Genomic DNA, 25676 nt, shown 5'->3' on the forward strand with positions numbered 1-25676 from the left:
TAACCCCAAACTGTCTTTGGTTTACTTGGTTTAAGTGTACTTCAGGAACTGAGGAGTTTTTCTGTTTGTAGTGGTTTTTCCCTTTTGCTGGGGGAGGGTACTTAACTTTGTGGAAATTAAATAGCTCAGAGGAACTTCTCAACAACAACAACAAACAAAAAAGTATATATGGGAAAAGAAGAAAGGTCTAGAAATTAAAATGATAGTAGCTTCTACCTTAAGAAGCTTTAAAAAATTACAAACTGAGTCCAAGTAAATAGAGTAACAAATATAAGAGCAGAAATCGTTGCAATGAAGTAGAAAACTGAAAAATAATAGAGATCAATGCTATCAAAAGTTGCTTTTTTAAATATCAATAAAATTGACAAATCCCTTACTAGGCTGATTGTAGTCACCCTAAACACTCACCTTGTCCAAAGTCATACTCCCTTCTTGAGGCAGTTCTCTTTAAATTACTGCTTATTATGAGTTACAAAGATGTGGTCACTTTAATCAATTTGGGTCAACTCTAAGAGACCACTCCAACTCCGGAGCTGCTGAGACCCTTTGTTATAAATTATCTCACTGCCCAATCCTGGTTTCTTCACCCCACTGGAAGTGCAAGTTCTGGGAGTGCTCCCCGGTAAGCTTTCTGCACACAAATCGACATCCCGAAGTGTATTTTGGGGAGATGCCTCCTGCAATAAGCTTATTCCAAAAATGTCATGTTGTTTTAACATTAGGAAATCTGGTATTACTAATTATCCAGATTGCTATAATTAGTAGAATATGGCATTTGAATATGCCATGCTTTCCGACATTCCCAACCCTGACCTTTTTATCTTGAGTCAAGTAGCTGTACCTGGAAGCAGTTAGCTTGATACAAGTGAAGCTTGAAATCTGCGGAGGACAAACAAGTTGTGGTGGACAGGGCAGGTTGAGAGAGCAGTATCCTTACTATTCGTGATACAGATACAATTGAGAGGGCAGAGAAACTAATTAATAGTACAGAATAGAAATAGAAAAATTTCTTCTAATATATTTAAGAATTGTATATACAAAATTGTAAAATTTCAAATCAGTGGAGAAAAATGCAATATTCAACAATTAATGTTTCAGCTGTGTCTTTTGGAATTAGAAAACATTTTGAAAAAGTAAAAGTATTTCTTTTTCAACAACAGGCACCAACATATATCCCAAATGCTCTGAACATTTTGGTGTAAAACCTATTAAGAATTTCAGGAAAACTGACCTAGGAAAACTGTTATAGATATTTTGCAGACACTTATTTAATATATTTATTACATATGCAAAGTTGTTACTAGTTAGTAATAAATGAGCAAAGGGTTCATTTAATAATTCAAAACAATTCCAAAGGAAGAAATGCATATGACTGATGAATATGTGAACAGATGGTGAATCTCACTAGTAATCAAATCAGTGCAAATCAAATTAGGATTTCATATCATTTTCATTGTCAGAGGAAGGCAGTGAACTAAAGACACAACACTAAATTATTATATATGCAATACCTGTCCTTACAGTTTGTATGGAATATGTAATCACTAAAGTTTTATTGTATATGTACTTAATGGAAAGGTGTTCAAGATGTACTGTTAAACTTTGAAGAAGTAGGTCATGGGAGATTTTACACAGTATGATTCACTTTTGTTTTGTAAAATGTTTGAAAAGTCTGCAAATTTTTCAATGACCTTTATTTAAACTTTATTAATTACAACATATTTTAATTTTAAAGCATATATATGACTTTTTTTTTCACTTTTATTTCAAGTTCAGGGGTACACCTGCACGTTTGCTATATAGGTAAAATTGTAATGGGGATTTGTTGTGCAGATTATTTCTTCACTCAGGTATTAAGCCTAGTACCTATAGTAATTTTTCCTGATCCTCTTCCTCCTCCCATTCTCTTCCCTCTGATAGGTGCCAGTGTGTATTGTTTCCTTCTATATGTCCATTTATTCTCACATGTAACTTCTACTTGTAAGTGATAACGTGGTATTTGATTTTCTGTTCCTGTGTTAATTTGCTAAGAATAATGGCCTCCCGCTCCGTCCATTTCCCTGCAAAGGACAGGACCTCCTTCATTTTATAGCTGCATAGTGTTCTATGGCATATATGTACCACATTTTCTTTATCCAGTAGGTAATTGATGGGCATTTAGATTGCTTCTGTTCCCTTGCTATTGTGAATTGTGCTGCAATGAACATACGCTTGATGTGTCTTTATAATAGAATGATTTATATTCCTTCAGATATATACCCAGTGATGACATTTCTGGGTTTTTGTTTTTAGGTTATTGAGAAATTGCCACAGTGTCTTCCACAATAGTTGAACTGATTTACACTCCCACCAACAAAGTATAAGCATTTCTTTTTTTTTTTCTTTTTTCTTTCTTTTTTTTTTTTTATAATCTCGACAGCATCTGCTATTTTTTTTTTTTTTTGACTTTTTAGTAATAGCCATTCTGACTGGCATAAGATGGTGTCTCATTTTGGTTTTGATTTGCATGTCTCTGATAATCAGTGATATTGAGCTTTTAAAAATATGATTGTTGGCCACATGTATGTCTTCTTTTGAAAAGTGTCTGTTCATGTCCTTTGCTTTTTAATGGGGTTGATATTTTTTCTTGTAAATTTGTTTAAGTTCCATATAGATGCTGGTTATTATACCTCTGTTGGATGCATATTGCAAAAATTTTCTCCCATTCTGTAGGTTGTCTGTTCATTCTGATGATAGCTTCTTTTGCTGTGCAGAAGCTCTTTCATTTAATTAAATCCCATTTGTCAGTTTTTGCTCTTGTTGCAATTGCTTTAGTGATTTCATCATAAAACCTTTGCTTATGCCTATGTCCTGAATGGTATTGCCTATATCTTCTTCTAGGGTTGTTATAGCTTTGGGCTTTACATTTAAGTCTTTAATCCATCTTGACTTAATTTTTGTATATGGTGTAAGGAAAAGGTCCAGTTTCAGTTTTCTCCATATGGCTAGCCTGTTCTCCCAGCACCGTTTTTTAAATAGGGAATCCTTTCCCCATTGCTTGTTTTTGTCAGATTTGTCAAAGATCAGATGATTGTAGACATGCAGTTTTATTTCTGAGTTCTCTATTCTGTTGCATTGATCTATGTGCCTGTTTTTGTACCAGTACCATGCTCTTTTGGTTACTGTAGCCTTGTAGGTTGAAGTCAGGTACTGTGGTGCCTCTAGCTTTATTCTTTTTGCTTAGTATTATCCTGGCTATATGATCTCTTTTTTTAGTTCCATATGTATTTTAAAATAGTTTCTTTTAATTCTGTGAAAAATGTCAGTGACAGTTTAATAGAAATTGCATTAAATCTTTACATTGCTTTGGGCTATATAGTCATTTTCACAATATTGATTCTTCCTATCCGTAAGCATGAAATGTTTTTCCACCTACTTGTGTCCTCTCTGATTTCATTGAGCAATGGTTTGTAGTTCTCGTTGAAGAAATTCTTCACCTCTTTTGTTAGCTGTATTCCTAGGATTTTATTCTCTTTCTGGCAGTTATGAATGGGAGCACATTCAAAATTTGGCTCTCTGCTTGTCTGTTGTTGGTGTTTAGGAATGCTTGTGATTTCTGCACATTGAGTCTGTATCCTGAGACTTTGCTGAAGTTGTTTATGAGTTTAAGAAGCTTTTGGGCTGAATCAATAGGATTTTCTAGATATAAGATCATATATTCTGCAAACAAAGATAATTTGACTTCTTCTCTTCCTATCTGAATATGCTTTATTTCTTTCTCTTGCTTGATTGCCCTGGCCAGAACTTCCAATACTATGTTGACTAGGAGTGGTGAGAGAGGACATCCTTGTCTTGTGCCAGTTTTCAAGAGGAATGCTTCCAGCTTTTGCCTATTCGGTATGATATTGGCTGTGGGTTTGTCATAAATGGCCCTTATTGTTTCAAGGTGTTTTCCTTCCATATCTAGTTTATTGAGAATTTTAACATGAAGTGATGTTGAATTTTATCAAAGACCTTTTTTGCATCTATTGAGATAATCATGCCGTTTTTGTCTTTAGTTCTGTTTAAGCATTTAATTATGCTTATTGATTTGCATATGTTGAACCACCTTGCATCCCAAAGATGAAGCCAACTTGATTGTGGTGGATAAGCTTTTGATGTGGTGTTGGATTCAGTTTGTCAGTATTTTATTGAGGATTTTTATACCAATATTCTTCAGGGATATTTGCCTAAAGTTTTCTTATGTTGTGGTATCTCTGTCAGGTTTTGGTATTAGGATGATGCTGGCCTTGTAGAATGAGTTCGGGAGAAATTTCCCTCTTCAATTTTTTTTTGGAATAGTTTTAGCATGAATGGCACCAGCTCTTCTTTGTACATCTGGTAGAATTCAGCTGTGAATTAGTTTGATCCTGGGCTTTTATGGTTGGTAGGCTATTTATTACTGACTCAATTTCAGAGCTCATTATTGGTCTGTTTAAGGATTCAATTTCTTCCTGGTTCAGTCTTGGGAGGGTTTACTTGTCCAGGAATTTATCAAATTCTTCTAGATTTTCTGGTTTATATTCACAGAGGTGTTCACAATATTCTCTGATAATTGTTTGTATTTCTCTGGGGTTAGTTATCCCCCCCTTGTTGTTTGCAATTGTGTTTATTTGATCCTTCTCTCTTTTCTTCTTCATTAGTCTAGCTAGTGGCCTATTTTATTAGTTTTTTTTTTTTTTTTCAAAAAAAAAAAAAACCAAAAAACAAAAACCCAGCTTCTCTATTCATTGATCTTTTGAATTTTTTTGTGTGTCTCAATATCCTTCAGTTCAGCTGTAGTTTTGGTTATTTCTTGTCTTCTGCTAGCTTGCTTTAGGATTTGTTTTCTCTTGCTTCTCTTGTTCTTTTAATTGTGATGTTAGGTTGTTAACTTTAGATTCTTCCAACTTTTTGGTGTGGGCATTTAGAGCTATAAAGTTCCCTCAACACTGCCTTTGCTGTGTCTCAGAGATTCTGGCATATTTTATTTTTGTTTTCTTTAGTTTTAAAGATGTCTGCTTTAATTTCAATATTTACTGAAAAGTCATTCAGGAGCAGATTATTCAGTTTCCTTGTAGTTGTATGGTTTTGAGTGAATTGTTTAGTTTTGATTTCTAATTTGATTATGCTTTGGTCCAAGATATTGTTTGTTATGGTATCAGTTATTTTGCTTTTGCTGAAGAGTGTTTTACTTCTGATTATGTGGTCTATTTCAGAATATATGACAGGTGACATTAAGAAGAACATACATTGTGTTATTTTGGAGTAGACAGTTCTGCAGATATTCATCAGTTCCATTTGATTTAGTGCTAAGCTGATGTCCTGAATATCTTTGTTACTTTCTGTCTCAATGATCTGTCTAATATTGTCAGTAGGGTGTTAAAGTCTCCCACTATTAATGTGTAGGAATCTATGTCTCTTTGAAGGTCTCTAAGAACTTACTTTGTGAATCTGTATGTGCCTCTTTTGGGTGCATGTATATTTAGGATAATTAGATCTTGTTGAATTGAACCCTTTCCCATTATGTAATGCCCTTCTTCATCATTTTTTTAAAATCTTTGTTTGTTAAAAGGCTGTTTTGTTAGAAGGATTGCAGAATTGTAATCTCTGTTTTTTGTTTTTTTTTCTATTTTCCATTTGCTTGGTAGGTTTTTCTCCATTCCTTTATTTTGAGCCTATTTATGCCATTGCTTGTAAGATTTGTCTCTTGAAGACAGCATACCTATGGGTTTTGGTTCTTTATCCAGTTTGCTACTCTGTGGCTTTTAGTTGGGGCATTAGCCCATTTACCTTCAAAGCTAGTATCGATATGTGTGGATTTGATCCTGTCATCATAGTTTTAGCTAGTTATTTTGCAGACTTGTTTTTGTGATTGCTTCATAGTGTCACTAGTCTATGTACTTCAATGTGTTCTTGTAGTGGCTGGTAACAGTCCTTCCATATTTAGTGCTTCCTTTAGGAGTGCTTGTAAGTCAGATCTGGTTGTAACAAATTCCATCAGCATTTGTTTGTCTGAAAAGGATGTTATTTCTTTTTTGCTTATGAATCCTGGCTTGGCCAAATATGAAATTCTGTTTTGGATTTTATTTCGTTTAAGAATGTTGAATATGGGCCCCCAGTCTTTTCTGGCTTGTAGAGTTTCTGCTGAAAGGTCTGCTACTAGTCTGATGGATTTACCTTTATAGGTGATCTGACTGTTCTCTCTAGCTGCCCTTAACAGTTTTTCTTTCCTTTTAATCTTGGAGAATCTGATGATTATGTATGTTGGAGATGATCTTCTTGTGAAGTACCTTACTGGGGTTCTCTGAATTTTCTGAATTTGAATATTGCCCCCTCTAGCTAGATTGGAGAAGTTCTTTTGATGATATCCTGAAGTATGTTTTCCATGTTTATTCCATTCTCTCCATCTCTTTCAGGGACACAAATGAGTCATGGATTCCATCTATTTATCTAATCCCATATTTCTCAGAGGTTTTGTAAATTCCTTTTCATTCTTTTTCTTTATTCTTGTCTGACTGTCTTATTTCAAAAAGCCAGTCTTCAAGCTTGAGATCCTTTCCTCCACTTGGTCTATTCTGCTAATAATACTTGTGATTACATAATGAAATTCTTGTATTGTGTTTTTCAGCTCCATCAGGTTAGTTACATTCTTTTCTTACTGTCTACTTTGTCTGTCAGAACCTGCATTGATTTATCATGATTTTTAGCTTCTCTGCATTCAGCTTCACTGTACTCCTGTAATTCAATAATCTTTGTTCTTATTCCTATTCTGAATTCTGTTTTTGTCGTTTTAGCCTTCTCAGCCTAGTTCAGAACTCTTGCTGGAGAAGTGATGTGGTCATTTCGAGGGAAAAAGGCACTCTGGCTTTTTGAGTTTTCATCATTCTTATGCTATTCTTTCACCCTCGTGGGCTTATCTACTTTCAGTTTTTGAGGTTGCTAAACTTGGGATGGGATTTTTTTTCCTTTTATCCTATTTGATGACTTTGAAGGTTTGACTGTGGTATAAAGTGAATTCAGCTGACTGGCTTTACTTCTGAGAGATTTTAAGGGGCCAGTGCTCAACCCTCAACTCCTGGACTGTGTGCTCTAAGTCTGGGGTACTTGTATTGGGCCCTGACTTTATTCTTTTGCTCTTTGAGGTTTGGAATCCACTGAGTGGGGCAGGGGGAAAGAGGTGTGGCAACCGCAGCAAAGTGCTAGCAGGTGCTGCGGTGCCTACCTCCCTGCAGGCACTCACCGCAGTGCAGAGGCAGTGCAGCTGGAGGGTGGATGAGCCCCTACTGAACACTGTGCTGGGGTGGTATTGACTTAAGGCATGCTGAAGGTCTAGGTGCCCTCTTTGTGCCCTGCAAGCAGGAGTCATGATATTACTTTTGTTTAAAGAATTCCAACACATGCTAAGAGCAAAGATTGACAGGCTATACCCCAAGATGCCAAGATGTCAGTGATTATCTCTGAATGATAAGCTCTTAGTGATATAGGATGTGGATGATATATTTGTCTTATATTGCTAGATTTTTCCCAACAATAATATATTACTTTTGTAAGTAGAAATAGATAAAATGAAATTAGTAGCACTCATTTAGTTGTGAGGTGTTCTGATTATTATAGATTTCACATTTCTGAATCCTAGGGCAGATAATATAGAAAGGATATGCCTCTTTTAAAAAACAAACTTTCCAGTGGACCTATAGATTTTGTTTTCCAATTCAAGTCTATCTACCTTGTATTTGCAGAAAATTCTTCTGGATTCTGGGAATATGAAAGCTGGCAAGCCTTAGAATTTGTCTTTGAGACTTTGTCTTTCTTTGTGTTTCTTAAAGACATTATTCTGGAGGTTGGGAAAAAGTTGTGTTAGAATATGCAAGTCAAGATTCCATTTTAAGGCAAATCCCCCAAGCAAGCCTCAGATTACTGGGATAAACTTGGGCATTGTTCTTCCTTTGGGCTAATAGCTTTGCTCTTAACTAGGATATTTTGAAACATGTAAGAAATATGTTGTCATAATGGACAGATGACTTATGATTCCACCAGCTTAGGGCATGGTAATGGTAAGTGAGGCAATCAATATAGACTTTCTGCTTGTTTTGTCAATAGATCATGCCATTTGTTGAAATATAGTTTAGCACTGGCGAGTCTAGAATTATCCAAATGATTTTGTGTAACCCAGATAGAGCACACAGGGATATAAAATTCACTCAGTGAATAAATATAGCAAATTGTAAGTAATCTTTGTTATACAAAATTCTATGTTAACCACAAGGAATTTATGTTCCTACGGAAGAATCTAACAGCCTCACCAAGCTGAAAGTTATTTCTACAAACTCACTTTCAGTAATATATTTAAGAAAATTCTTACTCAAATAATCTCACTTTTGTAAATTAATCCCCAAATCTGCATTGGTTTTTCTTTTAAAGATTAATTCCACTAGGTGGAGGTATTTGCTCAGTTTTGTGGTTCACACTAACTGGTACAGGAATAGAGAAATCTATTAAGCAAGGGAATGTCTCAGAAACAAGAATAATAGCCTTGGGCTTTCCAAGACCTGTTGCTTTGCATTGTTATCATTTGGCAAATGTGTACACATTGCTACATGGAGTTTAGCATTTGCTTTTAATGCTTATAAAAGAAAAGTGGCAGGTTTCTAGGCTTACAGTATATAATTGTTTATTTTGTTTGAATACTTATAACTTTAACCACTATGGTTGGAATAGACAACTAGACATCTTAAGTTTTCTCTTTTAATTATCAGATGGTTCTTGCATTTAACAGTTATATACTAATTGAGTATTCATAATAATAAAATACATTCTGTTTTCATCATATTTTAGATATTTTATATTTAATTAAAATGGTAATGCAATTATTATTAAATTATAAATACTGTTGTTTAACAGTATTTATGCCAATAACTTTATGGAAAATGATACCTCATCAAATAATGAGAAAATAATTTTTTTAAAGTATACCATGTGATTGACAAAAATGTATGTGGTAATTCTTAAAGTAAGAAAAGTTTAAGCCCTAAAATACTGTGGGAAATTTTTTTGTCAATTTGAGGTTTTTTGTGGTGATCTCGGGTTTCTACTTTCCTGTTTTTATTGGTACCAGCATTATGTGGAAGCAATCTTCATGGTTAAGTAAGAAATTCCTCTGATCCTCTTTATTTTGCATTTGAAGTTATAATATTCTGTGCCATCAGTTAATTGACTTGAAGGGAGTAAGGCTTTGAAACATTGAACTCTCTGAAAGCAGCCTGATTCTGTCTCTCTCTCTCTTTTTGCCATTGTTTTTAAAAAGTCTTTCATGTATGATCACCATTGTCTCTAGTTTTATTGTTTTAAAGATAGTAAATTAATTACCTACAGCTGTTCTCATAAATTGATTAAAAACACAACAGACCTTTGTCCTCTAATCCATTAGAGAAAAGTTAACAATTGACATTTTATTTTTTTCATCTTAAATATATGGGAAAGAAAGACCAAATCAGATATGTATAATGTATTATTAGAAAAATTCATTTTTTGTATCTAATAGATCATGTATAGTTTTAAAATGAATTTAATTTTTTATTTAAAGCAATTGCTTGGTATACATTGCAGATGGAGGATGTACGTAAGTAAGTAAAAGTAATATGTCTCATTTGCCCACTGATTTAACAATTTTCTCTTTAGGATGAAACCCTGGCCCGCCAGTTGGTGGAGCTAGGCCACCGAGGGACTGGAGAGAGAGTAAAAAGGGAAGATTTTGAAGCAAGGAAAGCAGCTATAGAGATTGCAAGGCTGGCTGAAAGAGCTCAGAAAAAGTAAGTGTCCATGTTCCAATCCAGATTTTATGTTATATTCCAGATCTCTAGAATAATTCAATTTTATTTAGATTGTTTAATTTACAAGCACTGGCTGGAGCAGGTAAAACTTGGCATATCTTAAGCATGTGTTTGTTCTGCAGATGAGCAACTGAAGCAATTGTAATGTACTTGCAATAAAGTCACATGCAACTTGAAGCTACTAATTTAAGAAATATAAATACCAAAATATGGTCATCATGCCAATAAAGTCTTGTTAAAAAGTAACTCAATGTTACTAGTTTTATGTATTTATATGCTAAAAATATGGTGACTTTTGCCTAGAATTCTTTGTACTTTGAGGTCTGTAAATCTTTAGTATCTATGTTCTCACATTTTTCTAATCATTAATTCATTCAACTTTATTGATAATCACTATTGTTTACATGACCGATTTATGTATATTAATATATAATATGTGGGTATGTTAAAAATAAATCCTATAAAATATGCTAAAACATATAATGAAAGAGATATATTCCTAAAGTGAACTGCACCAAACTTGTAAGACAACTTTATGAAGACGTGACTAGTTAACAAAGTAATAATCTATTTCATTTTAAAAAATGCATCATTAAAGTATAAATGTTGGGGATAATTACTTAAAAATCAGTATATTATTATTAGATAACATCTTTAAACTACCCAGTAATTATGAGCATAAATTTCCCATGTACTCATTATAAACAACAATATTTGGTAGTGGAATGTGCCTTGGTCCCGGGAATATGCAATTGGAAGTGACCATTCTAGTGGTAATTGTGTTTCAAAACCACAGTATGCTGAAGTTTAATATACTGATATTTGAGAATATATTGGTTTTCTGTTGCTACCATAACACAATACTGCAAATTTGGTGACTTAAAACAATACCTTTCTTTATTCATTGTTTTGTATGTAGAGTGTGGCTCAGCTGGGCCCTCTGCTTAGTATATCACAAGGTTGAAATCCTCATGTTGGCTGGATGGCATTCTTGTCTGGAGATTCTGAGGATCAGACTGCCTCCATGTTCGTTTAGGTTGTTGACCAAATTCAATTCCTTATGATTATAGGACTGAGCTCCCCACTTCCTTGGCTGTCATCTGGGGGCTGGTCTTTACGCCTAGAGGCTGCTCACGTTTCTTTTTAAGCTTTCCCACTATCTCTAGCAACAGTGGGTCAAGACCCCTGACTCTTCAGATTTTTCCAACTTCCTCCTAAGAAGCCTCTTTCCTGACTCTGGTCGAAGAAATATCACTCCTTTTTAGGCATTGTGTGATTACGCTGGGCCTGTATAATGATCCAGGATAATCCCCCTGTTTTAAAGTCTATAACATTTATTACATCATCAGCAAAGGCCCTTTTGTGTATGTGTGTTTTCTTCAACTTTTAAGTTCAGGGGTACATGTGCAGGATGTGCAGGTTTGTTACATAGGTGAACATGTGCCATGGTAGTTTTTTGCACAGATCATCCCATCACCTAGGTATTAAGCCCACCATCCATTAACTATTCTTCCTGATGCTCTCCTTTCATCCAAGCCCCACTCTGACAGGCCCTAGTGTGTGTTGTTCCCTCAATATATCCTGTCCAGATGTTCTCATCATTTAGCTCCCACTTACAAGAGAGAACATGCAGTCTTTGGTTTTCTACTCCTGTGTTAGTTTGCTGAGAAAAATGGCTTCCAGCTCCTTCCATGTCCCTGCAAAGGACATACTCTCATTCTTTTTATGGCTGCATATTAGTCCATGGTGTGTATGTACCACATTTTCTTTATTTGATCTATCATTGATGGACATTTGTGTGGATTCTATGTGTTTGCTATTGTGAACAGTGCTTCAGTGAACATATACATGCATGTATCTTTATAATGGAATGATTTATATTCCTTTGAGTATATACCTAGTATTGGGATTGCTGGGTCAAATGCTATTTCTGTCTCTAAGTCTTTGAGGAATTGCCACACGATGGTTGAATAATTTACACTCCCACCAGCAGCATAAAAGTGTTTCTTTTTCTCTACAACCTTGCCAAGATCTCTTGTTTTTTACTTTTTAGTAATTACCATTCTGACTTGCATGAAATGGTATCTCACTGTGGTTTTGATTTGCATTTCTCTAATGATCAATGATGTTGAGCATTTTCTTATATGTTTGTTGGCTGCATGTATGTCTTCTTTTGAAGAAAGGACCTTTTGGTATGTAATACAACATATTCACAGTTCTTAAGATTAGAGAATGAACATCCTTAATCCCATTAATGTGAGAAAGGAGCATTCTGCTTATCAAACATAATTTACATAAAATCTCAGGAATTTACTGAACATAGTCATTCATTATCAACTTGTATTCTTGGAAAATTTAAATGATGCAGATGTTATGTGTACAATGTAATGTGTGAAATGTGTCTTATGTAAAACATCAGGGAGAGTCTTTTGTGTGAGAATCAGTAAATGTCTTATCAGGAGTGGAAGTGGAAATATTTTTGTAAGATTTTACAAGGAATTCGTGTAAATTCATATGTGATTTTGTAAGCGATAGAATCTATTAATATTAAGAGGAGTTATTCATCTTTAAAGTGTGAGTTCCATCCATGTCACATGTCCATTTTGTTTAAGGATCAAAGTAGGTATTTCCTCTATGCAATAGTCTCTTTAATTGGTCGGAGCTGGAAGTCATCAGGCTACTTACGAGTCAGTTTTGGGAGACTAATCCCCATTCAGAGCTGCTAGAATTTGAAGGCCCTTTCATCTGCAGATCTTCTCTGGTCGCCTTTGTAATGGGATGGGTACCATATGTTGCCTTTTGCCCCATGTGGGAGTCCATTCCTTTCCAGGTTCATTTAGTGTTGTTGACAGCAGGGCCAGTAGATGGTGTCCTAGAGTCAAATATGTCCTGTACCTCTATTTGTTGGAGGATCACTTTGAAAATGTGCATGAACATCTGACTGTCTGCTAGCTGATAACTTGGAAACACTTGGTTCCACTATCAGATCATTTTAAATTAACTTCTTTAATGCTCAGGTGAGCAACACCAAGTAGATCACAATCCTTTGGTCTAGCAATCATAGACCACCTATTTCAAGAAGTGCTGGTATCTAGGAGTATGTTAATTACTCATAATAGCTTCATAGGGGAAAGAGTCTGGAGAGATGAAAGTTAAAGATATCAGGATGGTATATTTTGATTAGGGCTGTTCCAGAAGGCAAAAATGTTAAAAAATTATTTTGGGTTGCTATTTATCCATTCACTCACAATTATAGAAAACCATAGTGCATTAGGCTCTGTGTTATAGGCTCTGGGGATACAATAGAACATAAGACTTAGTTCTCACCCTCAAGAAACTTGAAGACTAGAGAAATGAAAGACATTACATTGTTGGTAGGAATGGAGAATGGAAAACAGTTTGGCAGTTCTTCAAAAAGTTCAACATAGAGTTACCATTTGAGTCAGCAATTCTACCAACTACATATTCAAGGGAATTGAAAACCTAAGTCCACTTAAAAACTCATACACAAATGTCAATAGCAGTATTATTCATAGTAGTTAAAAGGTGGAAGTTGTCCAACCCAACAACTGGTGATTGGATAAACAATTTGCTTCCTAAGTGTAATAAAATATTATTCAGTCATCAAAAGGTGTCAAACAGTGTTACATGCAACAACATGAGAAAACCTTGAACACGTTAGGCTAAGGAAAAGAGGCTAGAAAAAAAAAGACTACATATTGCATGATATCATTTATATAAAATGTCCAGGATCAGTAAATCTATAGAGACAAGTAGATTCATGGTTGCCAAGGGTTGGGTGGAAGGGAGATTGGACACGACTACTAATAAATATGGGGTTTCTTCTTGATGTGATAAAATATATTATAAGATATTGGTGATAATTGCATGAATTTGTAAATATACTAAAAGCCATGGAATTGTGTACCTTAAAAGGGCAAATTTATAGTATATGATTTAAATTTCAGCTTAAAAAGAGTAAACATATCCATTTTGCCTTGATCCTATGACAAACTCCTCTTATTCACAAATTATTTTCTTTATTTTTTTGTCTCAATTTGTACCTGCTTCTTCACTAAGGCCTTTCTTTCTCCAAAAGCTATACCAACTAGAGGTACCAATTTCCACATTTATTGGGTTGGTATCCGAGGCGATGATGTGGGGCAGTGTCGGGGGAAAGAGTAGATTTTTCATTCTTCTAGCTTCCTCATCCTTTGCTTCAAAATTATCTCTGCTCCAGTTATGTAAACATCTCTCATTTCTTCTCCACCGAGATTAATGCCACTGGTTATAGTAGCCATAATATAGAAGCTGTAGAAGTTGGAAAAACGGATGAGAGTAATTTAGCTGATGCCTATTTGTCAGGACAGGGAATTCTCTCTCCCAGGGACTGGCCATGGTTTTCTTGCATAAGTGCCAGGGAACTTCTATTTATAGTGAGAAGTTCAGCTGATTGCCATGTGGTGGAGAGAAGGAACTTCAATGTTTGTGACACACATTAACTATTGGGTTTCTGGACCCTAGTTAGTAGTTATAACTGAGTCATCCCTCAGGCTGGATACTTTCCTGGATGAGCTTGTAAGATCATCAGTTTCTTCACTACAGGTCACCTTATCTTACTGGGAAATAAATTCACCCCTCTTAAAACTGGTTCTGAGATAACAACCTTATTTTGCTAGAGTACGGCATCTGAAATGCAAATGATTGTAATAAGTGGTAACCCTGATGGATTCAATAATTATACTGGTTAACTATTGCCATCTTTTTGGAAGACTTTGAGATGAGTCTTTGTGAATTACTGTAAGGATTCACTTGATAGGAGTTTCAGATGCTGTAAACATGGATCTGTATGGTCTTTTTGTACTTGATGAAGAGAATTTCTATAGTGATTTAGAGTAAGGTTCTTATGCCCTTTATTCTCAAGTATATCTGGAATTAAATGTAAAAGCTGGAAAAATCCCCAGCTTTTCTTATGCCATTCGATCTAATTAATCTAAATAAATTCTACTTTCTGATATAATTTATAGTTATCTTCTTTAATTTGTTTTTAACTATAGGAGGTGGAACTATCTATTCACTTATAAAATACTTTTAATTTTTGTGGAGATGAGCACTTTGGGAAGCTGAGATGGGAGAATTGCTTGAGCCTAGGAGTTTACAACCAGCCTGGACAAGATAGGGAGACCCCAAATCTTAAAAAAAAAGGGTAATGAGTTGGATAAAATGCTAGAGTTTATTTTATATAAGAATGGCTTTATCTTGTCAACCTTGTTTTATTTTTGCATATCATTTTATGACAGAAACTGAATACCATATACTTGAGAATTAAGTGAGAAAATTTACATATTTTAAGTGTTCACTGAAATAATTTTAACTTTTTGCTTAGTTTCAAGTATCATATTTTTAAGTAGTTATTCTCATGGTTTGTTGCTTTCAAACCAAAACAATGCAATTGTGATTTGTTGCAGATTAGCATCTCCAGGAAGCAGACAACGAGAGTTAGGAGTGCGCAAGGTTTGTTGGGAAAGCAATACCTGTAAAAAAAGTGAGGAAGCAGGACTGAGCAGGATTAGAACCCTAACTTCAAAGTTTCAGAGACTCATCCAGCACAGTGGAGAGTTCTGCACTACAAGTTATCCCACATGGGATGAAATAGCCAGGACTTAGTACCTCCACTGTACTCATTGACTGGGGATCACTAAGAAAAGTTGAGGCAGATCTTGAAAGAGTTAATAGCTGGAGGCTGTCAGCTCACCAAGCTCCTCACAGCTGGCAGAAATTCCTTTATACAAGATATAACTGAGTGACGTATCTTGTGAAATACAGGTCTACTTTATGTGCCCATAGAGCAGTTCCTCTGAAGCACAGACGCCTCTCTTCATGAGAGGAAACTCACAATAAAGTCAATCATTTCATAATCTCCCTGTTTCACTATCCATTCTAAATCTCCTGCCTTTGTCTGTCGTCTTTCCAGGGTTCTGTGATGTGACCCAAAATCCTTATTCATAAATGGCCTGAGGCCCTTGTCATCCTACTCTACTCAGGCCCATGTTGATACATTTGGCATTCTCGTTAAAATTTAGGAAAAGTATATGAACAGATGTCGAGGTGGTTCACCTGAATTTGTCATGTATTTTTCCCTATTCCCATTCTGTAGCTGCACTTATTCCTTTGCTTATCAGCATCAGTTACTCTTCATAAGATCATGTCTCCTCTTCTTGCCTGCTGCTTCCTGGACACTAGATGCCCAAGGTGCCTAGGTGACAGCCATAGCTTTTATTTCAGTGAGACACTTGCTGTTTTCCTTGGTGAGTATTCTAGTGCATGCCACAAAGATCTCTGAAATGCCTTTTGAGGCCTTTTTTCACATTATCTTGGCTATTAGCACTTGGCTCCTTTTTTATCCTGCAGATTTCTGCAGACTGCTTGAATTTCTGCCCTTAAAATGGGGCTTTCTTTTCTCAATTTTGAAGAGTATTGTTGCTGAGTTGGCATTGGTGCCGTCAGTGGATACTCTAACACTTTTAGCTGATAGCTTCTGGATAGTGCATGCATAATATGACCAGAGGATCCCATGTTCATGAGCACTCTCCTGTACCTTTTTGCTATACAATGGATGTATCAGTTTATTCTTACACTGCTATAAAGAAGTACCTGAGACTGGGTAGTTTGTAAAGAAAAGAGTTTTAATTGATTCACGATTCTGCAGGCTGTACAGGAAGTATGGCAGTATCTGCTCAGCTTCTGAGGAGGCTTCAGGAAACTTACAATCATAGCAGAAGATAAAGAGGAAGCTGGTACTTTACATGGCCAGAGCAGGAGGAAGAGAAAGGTGGGGAGGTGTCACACACGTTTAAACAACCAGATCTCATGAGAATTCACTATTGCGAGGAGAGTACCAAGGGGGGATTTGACCCCATGATCCAGTCACCTCCCACCAGGCTCCACCTTCAACACTGGGGATTATAATTTGACATGAGATTTGGTGGGGACACAGAGTCAAACAATATTATTCTGTCCCTGGGCTCCCCAAATCTCATGTCTCTCTCACATTGCAAAATACAATCATGCTTTCCCAATAGTCCCCCAAAGTCTTAACTCATTCCACCATTAACTCAAAAGCCCACAGTCCAAATTCTCATATGAAACAAGGCTAGTTCTTTCTGCCTATGAGCCTGTAAAATCAAAAACAAGTTAGTTACTTCTAGGATAGAATGGGGGATAGGCATTAGGTAAATACTCTTGTTCCAAAAGGAAGAAATTGGCCAAAAGAAAGGGGCCACAGTCCCCATGCAAGTCTGAAACCCAGCAGGGCAGTCATTAAACCCTAAAGCTCCAAAATAATCTCCCCTAACCCCATGTCTTACATCCAGAGCATGCTGATGCAAAGAGGGCTCCCAAGGCCTTGAGCGGCTTCACCCCTGTGGCTTTATAGATTCACCCCTGAAGCTGTTCTCTCGTGCTGGTGTTGAGTGCCTGTGGCTTTTCCAGGTGCAGGGTGCAACTTTTTGTGGCTCTACCATTCTGAAGTCTGGAGGATGATAGCCCTCTTCTCACACCTCCACTAGACAGCACCCAATGGGACCTCTGTGTGGGAGCTCTAACCCCACATTTCCCTTCCTTACTGCCCTAGAAGAGGTTCTCCAGGAGGGTTCTGCCCATGCAGCAGGCTTTTGCCTGGACATTCAGGCTTTTTCATACATCCTCTAAAATTTGGATCGAGGCTCTCAAGCCTCAACTCTTACATCCTGTGCACTTGCAATCCTAACACCAGATTAAAGCCATCAAGGCTATGGCTTGCTTCCTCTGGAACAGTGGCTCGAGCTATACCTGGGCCCCTTTGAGCCACAGCTGGAGTTGGAGTTGGGGTTTGGGATGCAGGGACTGGTATCTTGAAGCTGCACAAGGTAGTGGGACACTGGGCCTAACCCATAAAATTATTCAGTCCTCCTAGGGCTCCAGGCCTGTGATAGGAGGGACTGCCATGAGGTCTCTGAAATGCCTTTTGAGGCCTTTTCCCCATTATCTTGGGCCTTAGCACCTGGCTCCTTTTTGTTATGCAAATTTCTACACACCGCTTGAATTTCTCCCCCCAAAATGTGTTTTTCTTTTCTGCCACATGACCAGGCTACAAATTTTCTAAACTTTTATGCTCTGCTTCTCTTTTAAATGTAAGTGTCATTTTAGGTTATATCTTTGCTCACACATATGAACATAGGTTGCTACAAGAAGCCAGGACATATCTTGAATGCTTTGCACTTAGAAATTTCTTCTGCCGGATACCTTACATCAACACTCTCAAGTTTGAAGTTCCACAGATCTCTAGAGCCAGGGCACAATGCAGCCACATTCTTTGCTAGAACATAACAAAAGTGATCTTTGCTCTAATAAGTTTATAATAAGTCACCTAGTTCAATCTGAGACTACTTCAGTCTACTTTCACTATCAACATTTTGGTTACAATCATTCAATAAGTCTTTAGGAAGCTTTAAGATTGCCCTCATTTTTCTGTCTTCTTCTGGGTCCTCCACATTTTTCCCATTATCCAGTTTAAAACCTCTGCCCATTACCCAGTTACAAAGTTGATTCCAAAGTTTTTGTTATCTTTATAGCAATACCCAAAGCCTAGTGCCAATTTTCTGTATCAGTCCATTCTTGCATTGTAATAAAGAAATACCTGAGACTGGGTTATTTATGAAGAAAAGGGATTTAATTGGCTCATGATTCTGTAGACTGTATAGGCAGCAGGGCAACATTTGCTCAGCTTCTGGGGAGGCCTCCATCCTCAGGAAACTTCCAATCATGCTGAAATATAAAGAGGAAGCTGGCATTTCACATGGCCCTAGTAGGAGGAGGAGGTAGATGGAGTAGGTGCCACACATTTTTAAGAAACTAGATCTCATGAAAACTCCCTGTCACAAGGACAGTACCAGTGGGGAAATCTGCCTCCATGATCCAGTCACCTCCCAGCAGACTTCACCTCCAACACTGGGGATTACAGTTTGACATGAGACTTGATGGAGATGCAGATTCAAACAATGTGAATGGGTTCCCTGGTTGGGATGCAGCATTGTATTGGATTTGATGCTTCTGTAGCAGGCATTCAATCAGTCCCCAAATAGTAGTGTTGGGTAAGGCCAAGGAGGAGAAAGGCAAACTCTAGACTTGCAAGATAATACATTTCCATTTTAAGCCATCCTCTCTGTGATACTTTGTTATAGCAGTCTTAGACAACTAACACATTGAGTAAGGCTGTAGTATACCAGGGAAAATGTATGAAATGGGAGGACCCCAGAGTTTTGTAGGGTTTATCTGCCCTTCTCTGGAGTGACCATGACTTTTGGCCATGTACAACCCATTTCTTTTCATCCTTTCCAATCAGTGTGATGTCACTGATGGAATCAATCAATATGAAGTTCTGTGGGATGTCCAACCAGCGCCAGTTTCATTATGACAGAGAACAGGAGAATAAACGTAGCCCCAAGGCAAAATTGTAAGTACATGTTATTGTCTGTTTCATGTGTATTTAAACTGATTTTTACTTTATTTTCTAACTGGGGTAGAAAAGAACTTATTCACCAAATCAATAGGTACATAGTAACCACCTGAAGCCACATTAGTCTTTTCCAGCAAGTAGTAATACAACTGCAATCAGGACTACTACTTGGAGGAACTTGTGGTAGTCCATAGTTATGGACTTTAGGATTCAACCTGGGGGTTTTACCAGCTGCCAAGTATGACAATCTGAATTATACATTTCAGTCAGCAATCCTTGAGTGGTTGCATAGACCAGTGGACCTAGCATAAACCAGTCTTTGGCCAGAACTCCATTTCTCTTCTGACCCCCAAGAATTTACACTGTAAGAGTGGGGCCACAGTGATGCTTTGGATCTTTAGATATCAGTCTCAGCATGAATTCTGCATTCAGTTGTCTGTTAACTCTGTGAATATTACATTTTCCTTAAGGTATACTCATTTGAGTAAATGCCCATTGGTCTTTTTGGGGGAGAAGAGAATCATTGCAATGAATACTTGCTATGGTGAATACTGGACATGGTCATATCTTTAGTCAACAAGTTCTTTGTCTAAAAACTAAATCAGGGAGGGGATCCCAAGATGGCCAAATAAGAGGCAGCTGCGAAAGCAGCTCCCAGCAAGAGAGATGCAGAAGCCAAGTGGTCTCCACAATGCCAAACGAGGTACCAGGTTCATTTTGTGGGTTTGGTTGGACAGTGGGTATAAACAAATAGGGCAAGTTGAGGAAAGGTGGGGCACAGCCCCACCCAGGAGGTACATGTAACCAACTGTAGGACTCAGGGATCTCCCACTCTGGGACTTCAGTTCGATATAGCACTCCAACCAAGTCCTCTAAACCCGTAAAACAGAAGATCTTCACTGGGCTGAAAAGCCTCAGCAAGCTGCCTGAACAGAGAAAAACAGCAACTTTGGTTGGCACCGGGGCTGTCTGCATAGATCAGGTGGGAGCACTGGCTGATGCCAAGAAAGCCAAAAAGCTGGCAGGACGGAGCTACATGCCCGCCAGAAAGAAGGGGAATTGAACACAGGGAAACAGCCCATATGGCAGGACGGGTCCCCCTGCACGAAGCCCAGCAGGCCAAAAAAACTCTCACTCCAGAGTTAGGCACCCAGAACATCAGTCAGAGAGCAACCAGGAACGATTGAGCTCAGTGTGGGGAAGGGAAGCAACCATTGCAGAAGCTGGCCTAATTTTCCTGAGTAAATAAAAGATACCATAGCTCCACTCAATCTGTGCAGCCCAGCATTGCCTCTGCAGGCAGACAAAGGAAAGGCCACCTCCCCAAGCAGCCACCTGAGATCAAAACTCTATAAATCCAAAGAAATGGGAAGAAACCAGCACAAGAAAAATGAAACCATCAAAAACCAGAACGTGTCTCCCCCACCACGAGATTGCAACTCCTCACCAGCAAGGGAACAAAGCAGGATGGTGAAGGAATTTGACAAATTGGCAGAAGCGGGCTTCAGAAGGTGGGTAATAACAAATTTCTCTGAGTTAAAGGAACGTGTTCTATCCCAATGCAAATAAACTAAAAACCTTGAAAAAAGGTTAGATGAAATGCTAACTAGAATAACCAGCTTAGAGAAGAATATAAACGACTTGATGGAGCTGAAAAACACAGCACAAGAACTTCATGAGGCATACACAAGTTTCAGTAGCTGAATAGATGAAGCAGAAGAAAGGATATCAGAAATTGAAGATCAACTCAATGAAATAAAATGAGAAGGCAATAAAAGAGAGCAAAGAGTGAAAAGAAATGAACAGATTCTTCAAGAAATATGGGATTACGTGAAAAGACATAATCTCTGCCTGATTAGTGTACCGGAAGATGATGGGGAGAATGAATCCAAGCTGGAAAACCCTCTTCAGGATATTATCCAGGAGAACGTCCCCAACCTAGTAAGGCAGGCCAACATTCAAATACAAGAAATACAGAGAACACTACAACGGTACTCCTCTAGAAGCAACCCTAAGGCACATAATTGTCAGGTTCACCAGGGTTGAAATGAAGGGAAAAATACTAAGGGCAGCCAGAGAGAAAGGTTGGGTCACCCACAAAGGGAAGCACATCAGACTCTCAGCAGATCTCATGGCAGAAACCCTACAAGCCATATGAGAGTGGGGGCCAATATTCAACATCCTAAAGAAAAGAACTTTCAACCCAGAATTTTCTGTCCAGCCAAACTAAGCTTCATAAGTGATGGAGAAATGAAATCCTTTATGGACAAGTAATTTTGTCCAATTTATGGACAAAATTGCTAAGAGATTTTTTCACTACCAGACCTGGCCTACAAGAGCTCCTGAAGGAAGTACCAAACACAGAAAGGAAAAACCAGTACCAGCCACTGCAAAAAAGAACCAAATGGTAAAGACCAATGATGCAATGAAGAAATTACGCCAACCAAAGGGCAAAACAACCAACCAGTAATAAAATGGAAGGGTCAGACTCACATATAACAATATTAACATTAAATATAAATGGACTAAATGCCTCAATCAAAAGACGCAAACTGACGAATTGTATAAAAAGCCAAGAAGCATCGATGTGCTGTATTCAGGAGACTCATCTCATGTGCAAAGACACACATAGACTCAAAATAAAGGGATGGAGGAAGATTTACCAAGCAAATGGAGAGAAAAAAAAGGGTGACAAGCCTAGTTTTTGATAAAATGGACTTTAAACCAATGAAAAATCAAAAGAGACAAAGAAGGGCATTACGTACTGGTAAAAGGATCAATGCAACAAGAAGAGCTAACTATCCTAAATATATATGCACCCAATACAGGAGCACCTAGATACGTAAAGCAAGTAAAGCAAGTCCTTAATGACCTACAAAGAGACTTAGACTCCCACACAATAGTAGTGGGAGAGTTTAACACTCCACTGTCAATATTAGACAGATCAATAAGACAGAAAATCAACAAGGAAATCCAGGACTTGTGTGCAGATCTAGACCAAGTGCACCTAATAGACATTTACAGAACTCTCAACCCCAAATCCACAGAATGTACATTCTTCTTAGCACTACATTGCACTTACTGTAAAATCGACCAAATAATTGCAAGTAAATCATTCCTCAGCAAATGCAAAAGAATGGAAATCATAACAGTCTCTCAGACCACAGTGCAATCAGATTATAACTCAGGATTAAGAAACTAATTCAAAAACCACACAACTTCATGGAAAATGAACAATTGGCTCCTGTATGTAGACTGGATAAACAATGAAATGAAGGCAGAAATAAAGATGTTCTTTGAAACCAATGAGAATGAAGACACAACATACCAGAATCTCTGGGACACATTTAAAGCAGTGTCTACAAGGAAATTCATAGCAATAAATGCCCACATTAGGAGTAAGGAAAGGTCTAAAATCAACACCCTTTCATCAAAATTGAAAGAATTAGAAGAGCAAGATCAAAAAACTCAAAAGCTACCAGAAAACAAGAAATACCTAAGATCAGAGCATAACTGAAGGAGATAGAGACACAAAAAACCCTTCAAAAAATCATCCAACCCAGGAACTGATTTTTTTTGAGAAGATCAACAAGACAGACCACTAGCCAGGTTAATAAAAAAGAAAAGAGGGAAGAATCAAGATCTCTCCAAGGAGAACTACAAACCACAGATCAAGGAAATAAGAGAGGACACAAACAGATGGAAAAACATTCCATGCTCATGGTTAGGAAGAATCAATATCGTGAAAATGGCCATACTGCCCAAAGTAATTTATAGATTCAATGCTATCCCCATCAAGCTACTACTGACCTTCTTCACAGAACTGGAAAAAAGCACTTTAAACTTCATATGGAACCAAAAGAGACCCCACATGGCCAAGACAATTCTAAGAAAAAAGAAAGCTTGAGGCATCATGCTACCTGACTTCAAATTATACTACAAGGCTACAGTAATCAGAACAGCATGGTACTGGTATCAAAACCACATGATACTGGTACCAAAACAGAGATATAGACCAGTGGAACAGAGCAGAGGCCTCAGAAATAATGCCACACGTCTACAACCATCTGATCTTTGACAAACCTGACAAAAACAAGCAATAGGGAAATGATCCCCTGTATAATAAATGGTGTTGGGAAAACTGGCTTGCCATATGCAGGAAGCTGACTGGACCCCTTCCTTACACTTTATACAAAAATTAATTCCAGATGGATTAAAGATTTAAACATAAGAACTAACACCATAAAAATCCTAGGTGAAAACCCAGGCAACATCATTCAGGGCATAGGCACAGCAAGGACTTCATGACTAAAACACCAAAAGCAATGGCAACAGAAGCCAAAATAGACAAATGGGATCTAATTAAACTCCAGAGCTGCTGTACAGCAAAAGAAACAATCATAAGTGTGAACTGGCAACCAACAGAATGGGAAAAAATTTTTGCAGTCTCCCTATCTGACAAAGGGCTAATATCCAGAATCTACAAAAAACTAAAGCAGATTTACAAGGAAAAAAAAAACCCATTCAAAAGTGGGTGAAGGATATGAACAGACACTTTTCAAAAGAAGACATTTATGTAGCCAACAAACATATGAAAAAATGCTTATCATCATTGATCACTAGAGAAATGCAAATCAAAACCACATTGAGATACCATCTCACACCAGTTAGAATGGCGATTATTAAAATATCTGGATACAACAGATGCTGGAGAAGATGTGGAGAAAAAGAAACACTTCTACACTGTTGGTGGGAGTGTAAATTAGTTCAACCATTATGGAAGACAGTGTGGTGATTCCTCAAGGATCTAGAAATAGAAATTCCATTTGACCCAGCAATCCCATTACTCGGTATATACCCAAAGGATTATAAATGGTTCTATTAAAATGACACATGCACTGGTATGTTCATTGCAGTGCTGTTTACAATGGCAAAGGAACCAACCCATATGCCCATCAATGATAGACTCAACAAAGAAATGTAGCATATATACACCATGGGATACTATGCAGCCATAAAAAAACGATGAGTTCCTGTCCTTTGTAGAGACATGGATGAATCTGGAATGAATCATTCTCAGTAAACTGACACAAGAACATAAAACCAAACACCGCATGTTTTCACTCATAGGTGAATGATGAACAATGAGAACCCTTGGGCATAGGGAAGGGAACAACACTCACTGGGCTAGGTGGGATTGTGGAGGGGAGGCGAGGGGAGGGGAGGGACAGACTGGGGTGGGGAGGATGGGGAAGGATAACACCAGGAGAAATGCCTTATGTAGGCCAAGGTTGGGGGATGGAGACAACAAACCACCATGGTATCTATATACCTATGCAACAATCCTACAGGATGCAGGATGTGCACATGTACCCCAGAGCCCAAAGTACAATTAAAAAATAAAAGAAAAGAAAGTGCCTAAAATCTTTCAATTAGCACACAGTAGAGCTGAAATTGAAATGGAAGCATAGTGTCTCCAAAGCCCCTGGTGGTTTCAAGTTTAATAATTAACAATCAAAGAGATTTTTCCGGATTTATTAACATAGATTTATTGAGGTATAATTGTCAAAAATTATACATATTTATGGTATACAATGTGATGTTTTGAAATGCATATACATTATGATATGATTATCATAATCAAGCTTATTTACATTTCCACCACAATACATTTTTTTGTGGTGAGAACATTTAAGGTCTACTTAGCAAATTTTAAGTATATAATATGGTATTACTAATTATAGTTGCTATATCATATATTGTATCTCCAGAACTTATTCATTCTAGATTACTGAAACTGTATACCCTTTGACCAACATCTCCCGATTAACCCCATCTGTTCTCTGCTTTTATGAATTTGACATTTTATATTCCATATACAAGTGATATTACACAGTATTTGTCTTTCTGTGCCTGGCTTATTTCACTTAACATAATGTCCTCCAGGTTCACAGTGATGTTGCAGAAGATAGGATTTTCATTTTATAGGCTGAATAATTGCCTTCTCTCTCTCTCTCTCTCTCTCTCTCTCTCTCTCTCTCTCTGTGTGTGTGTGTGTGTGTGTGTGTGTGTGTCTGTGTGTCTATCTATCTGTCTATCTATCCATCCATCCTGCATTTTCTTCATCCATCTTTTGATAGACAATTAGATTGATTATATCTTTGTTCTTGTGAATAATGCTGCAATGAATATGGGAGTGCAGATATCTTTTCAACATGCTAATTTCATTTCCTTGTATAATCAGAACTCGGATTGCTGGATCATGTGACAGTTCTAGTTTTAACTTTTTGACAATCTTCATAGTATTTTGCATAATGATTATACCAAGTTATATTCCTACCAGTAGTGTG

The 25676-nt window shown here is 37.3% G+C and overlaps 1 protein-coding gene across 2 annotated transcripts in view; it reads left to right on the forward strand.

Annotated features, from left to right (window-relative positions):
• Positions 1–25676, forward strand: part of CFAP299 (cilia and flagella associated protein 299) — a 644411-nt gene that overhangs the window by 20245 nt on the left and 598490 nt on the right. For both annotated transcript variants that reach the window (XM_003923943.3, XM_074396342.1), the window contains exon 2: positions 9679–9809. In XM_003923943.3, the coding sequence (XP_003923992.1) occupies positions 9679–9809 (131 nt within the window). The remainder of the gene's footprint in view (positions 1–9678; positions 9810–25676) is intronic.

This window comes from Saimiri boliviensis, chromosome 3 (genome assembly GCF_048565385.1).
Source record: "Saimiri boliviensis isolate mSaiBol1 chromosome 3, mSaiBol1.pri, whole genome shotgun sequence".
Classification (NCBI taxonomy): Eukaryota; Metazoa; Chordata; class Mammalia; order Primates; family Cebidae; genus Saimiri; species Saimiri boliviensis.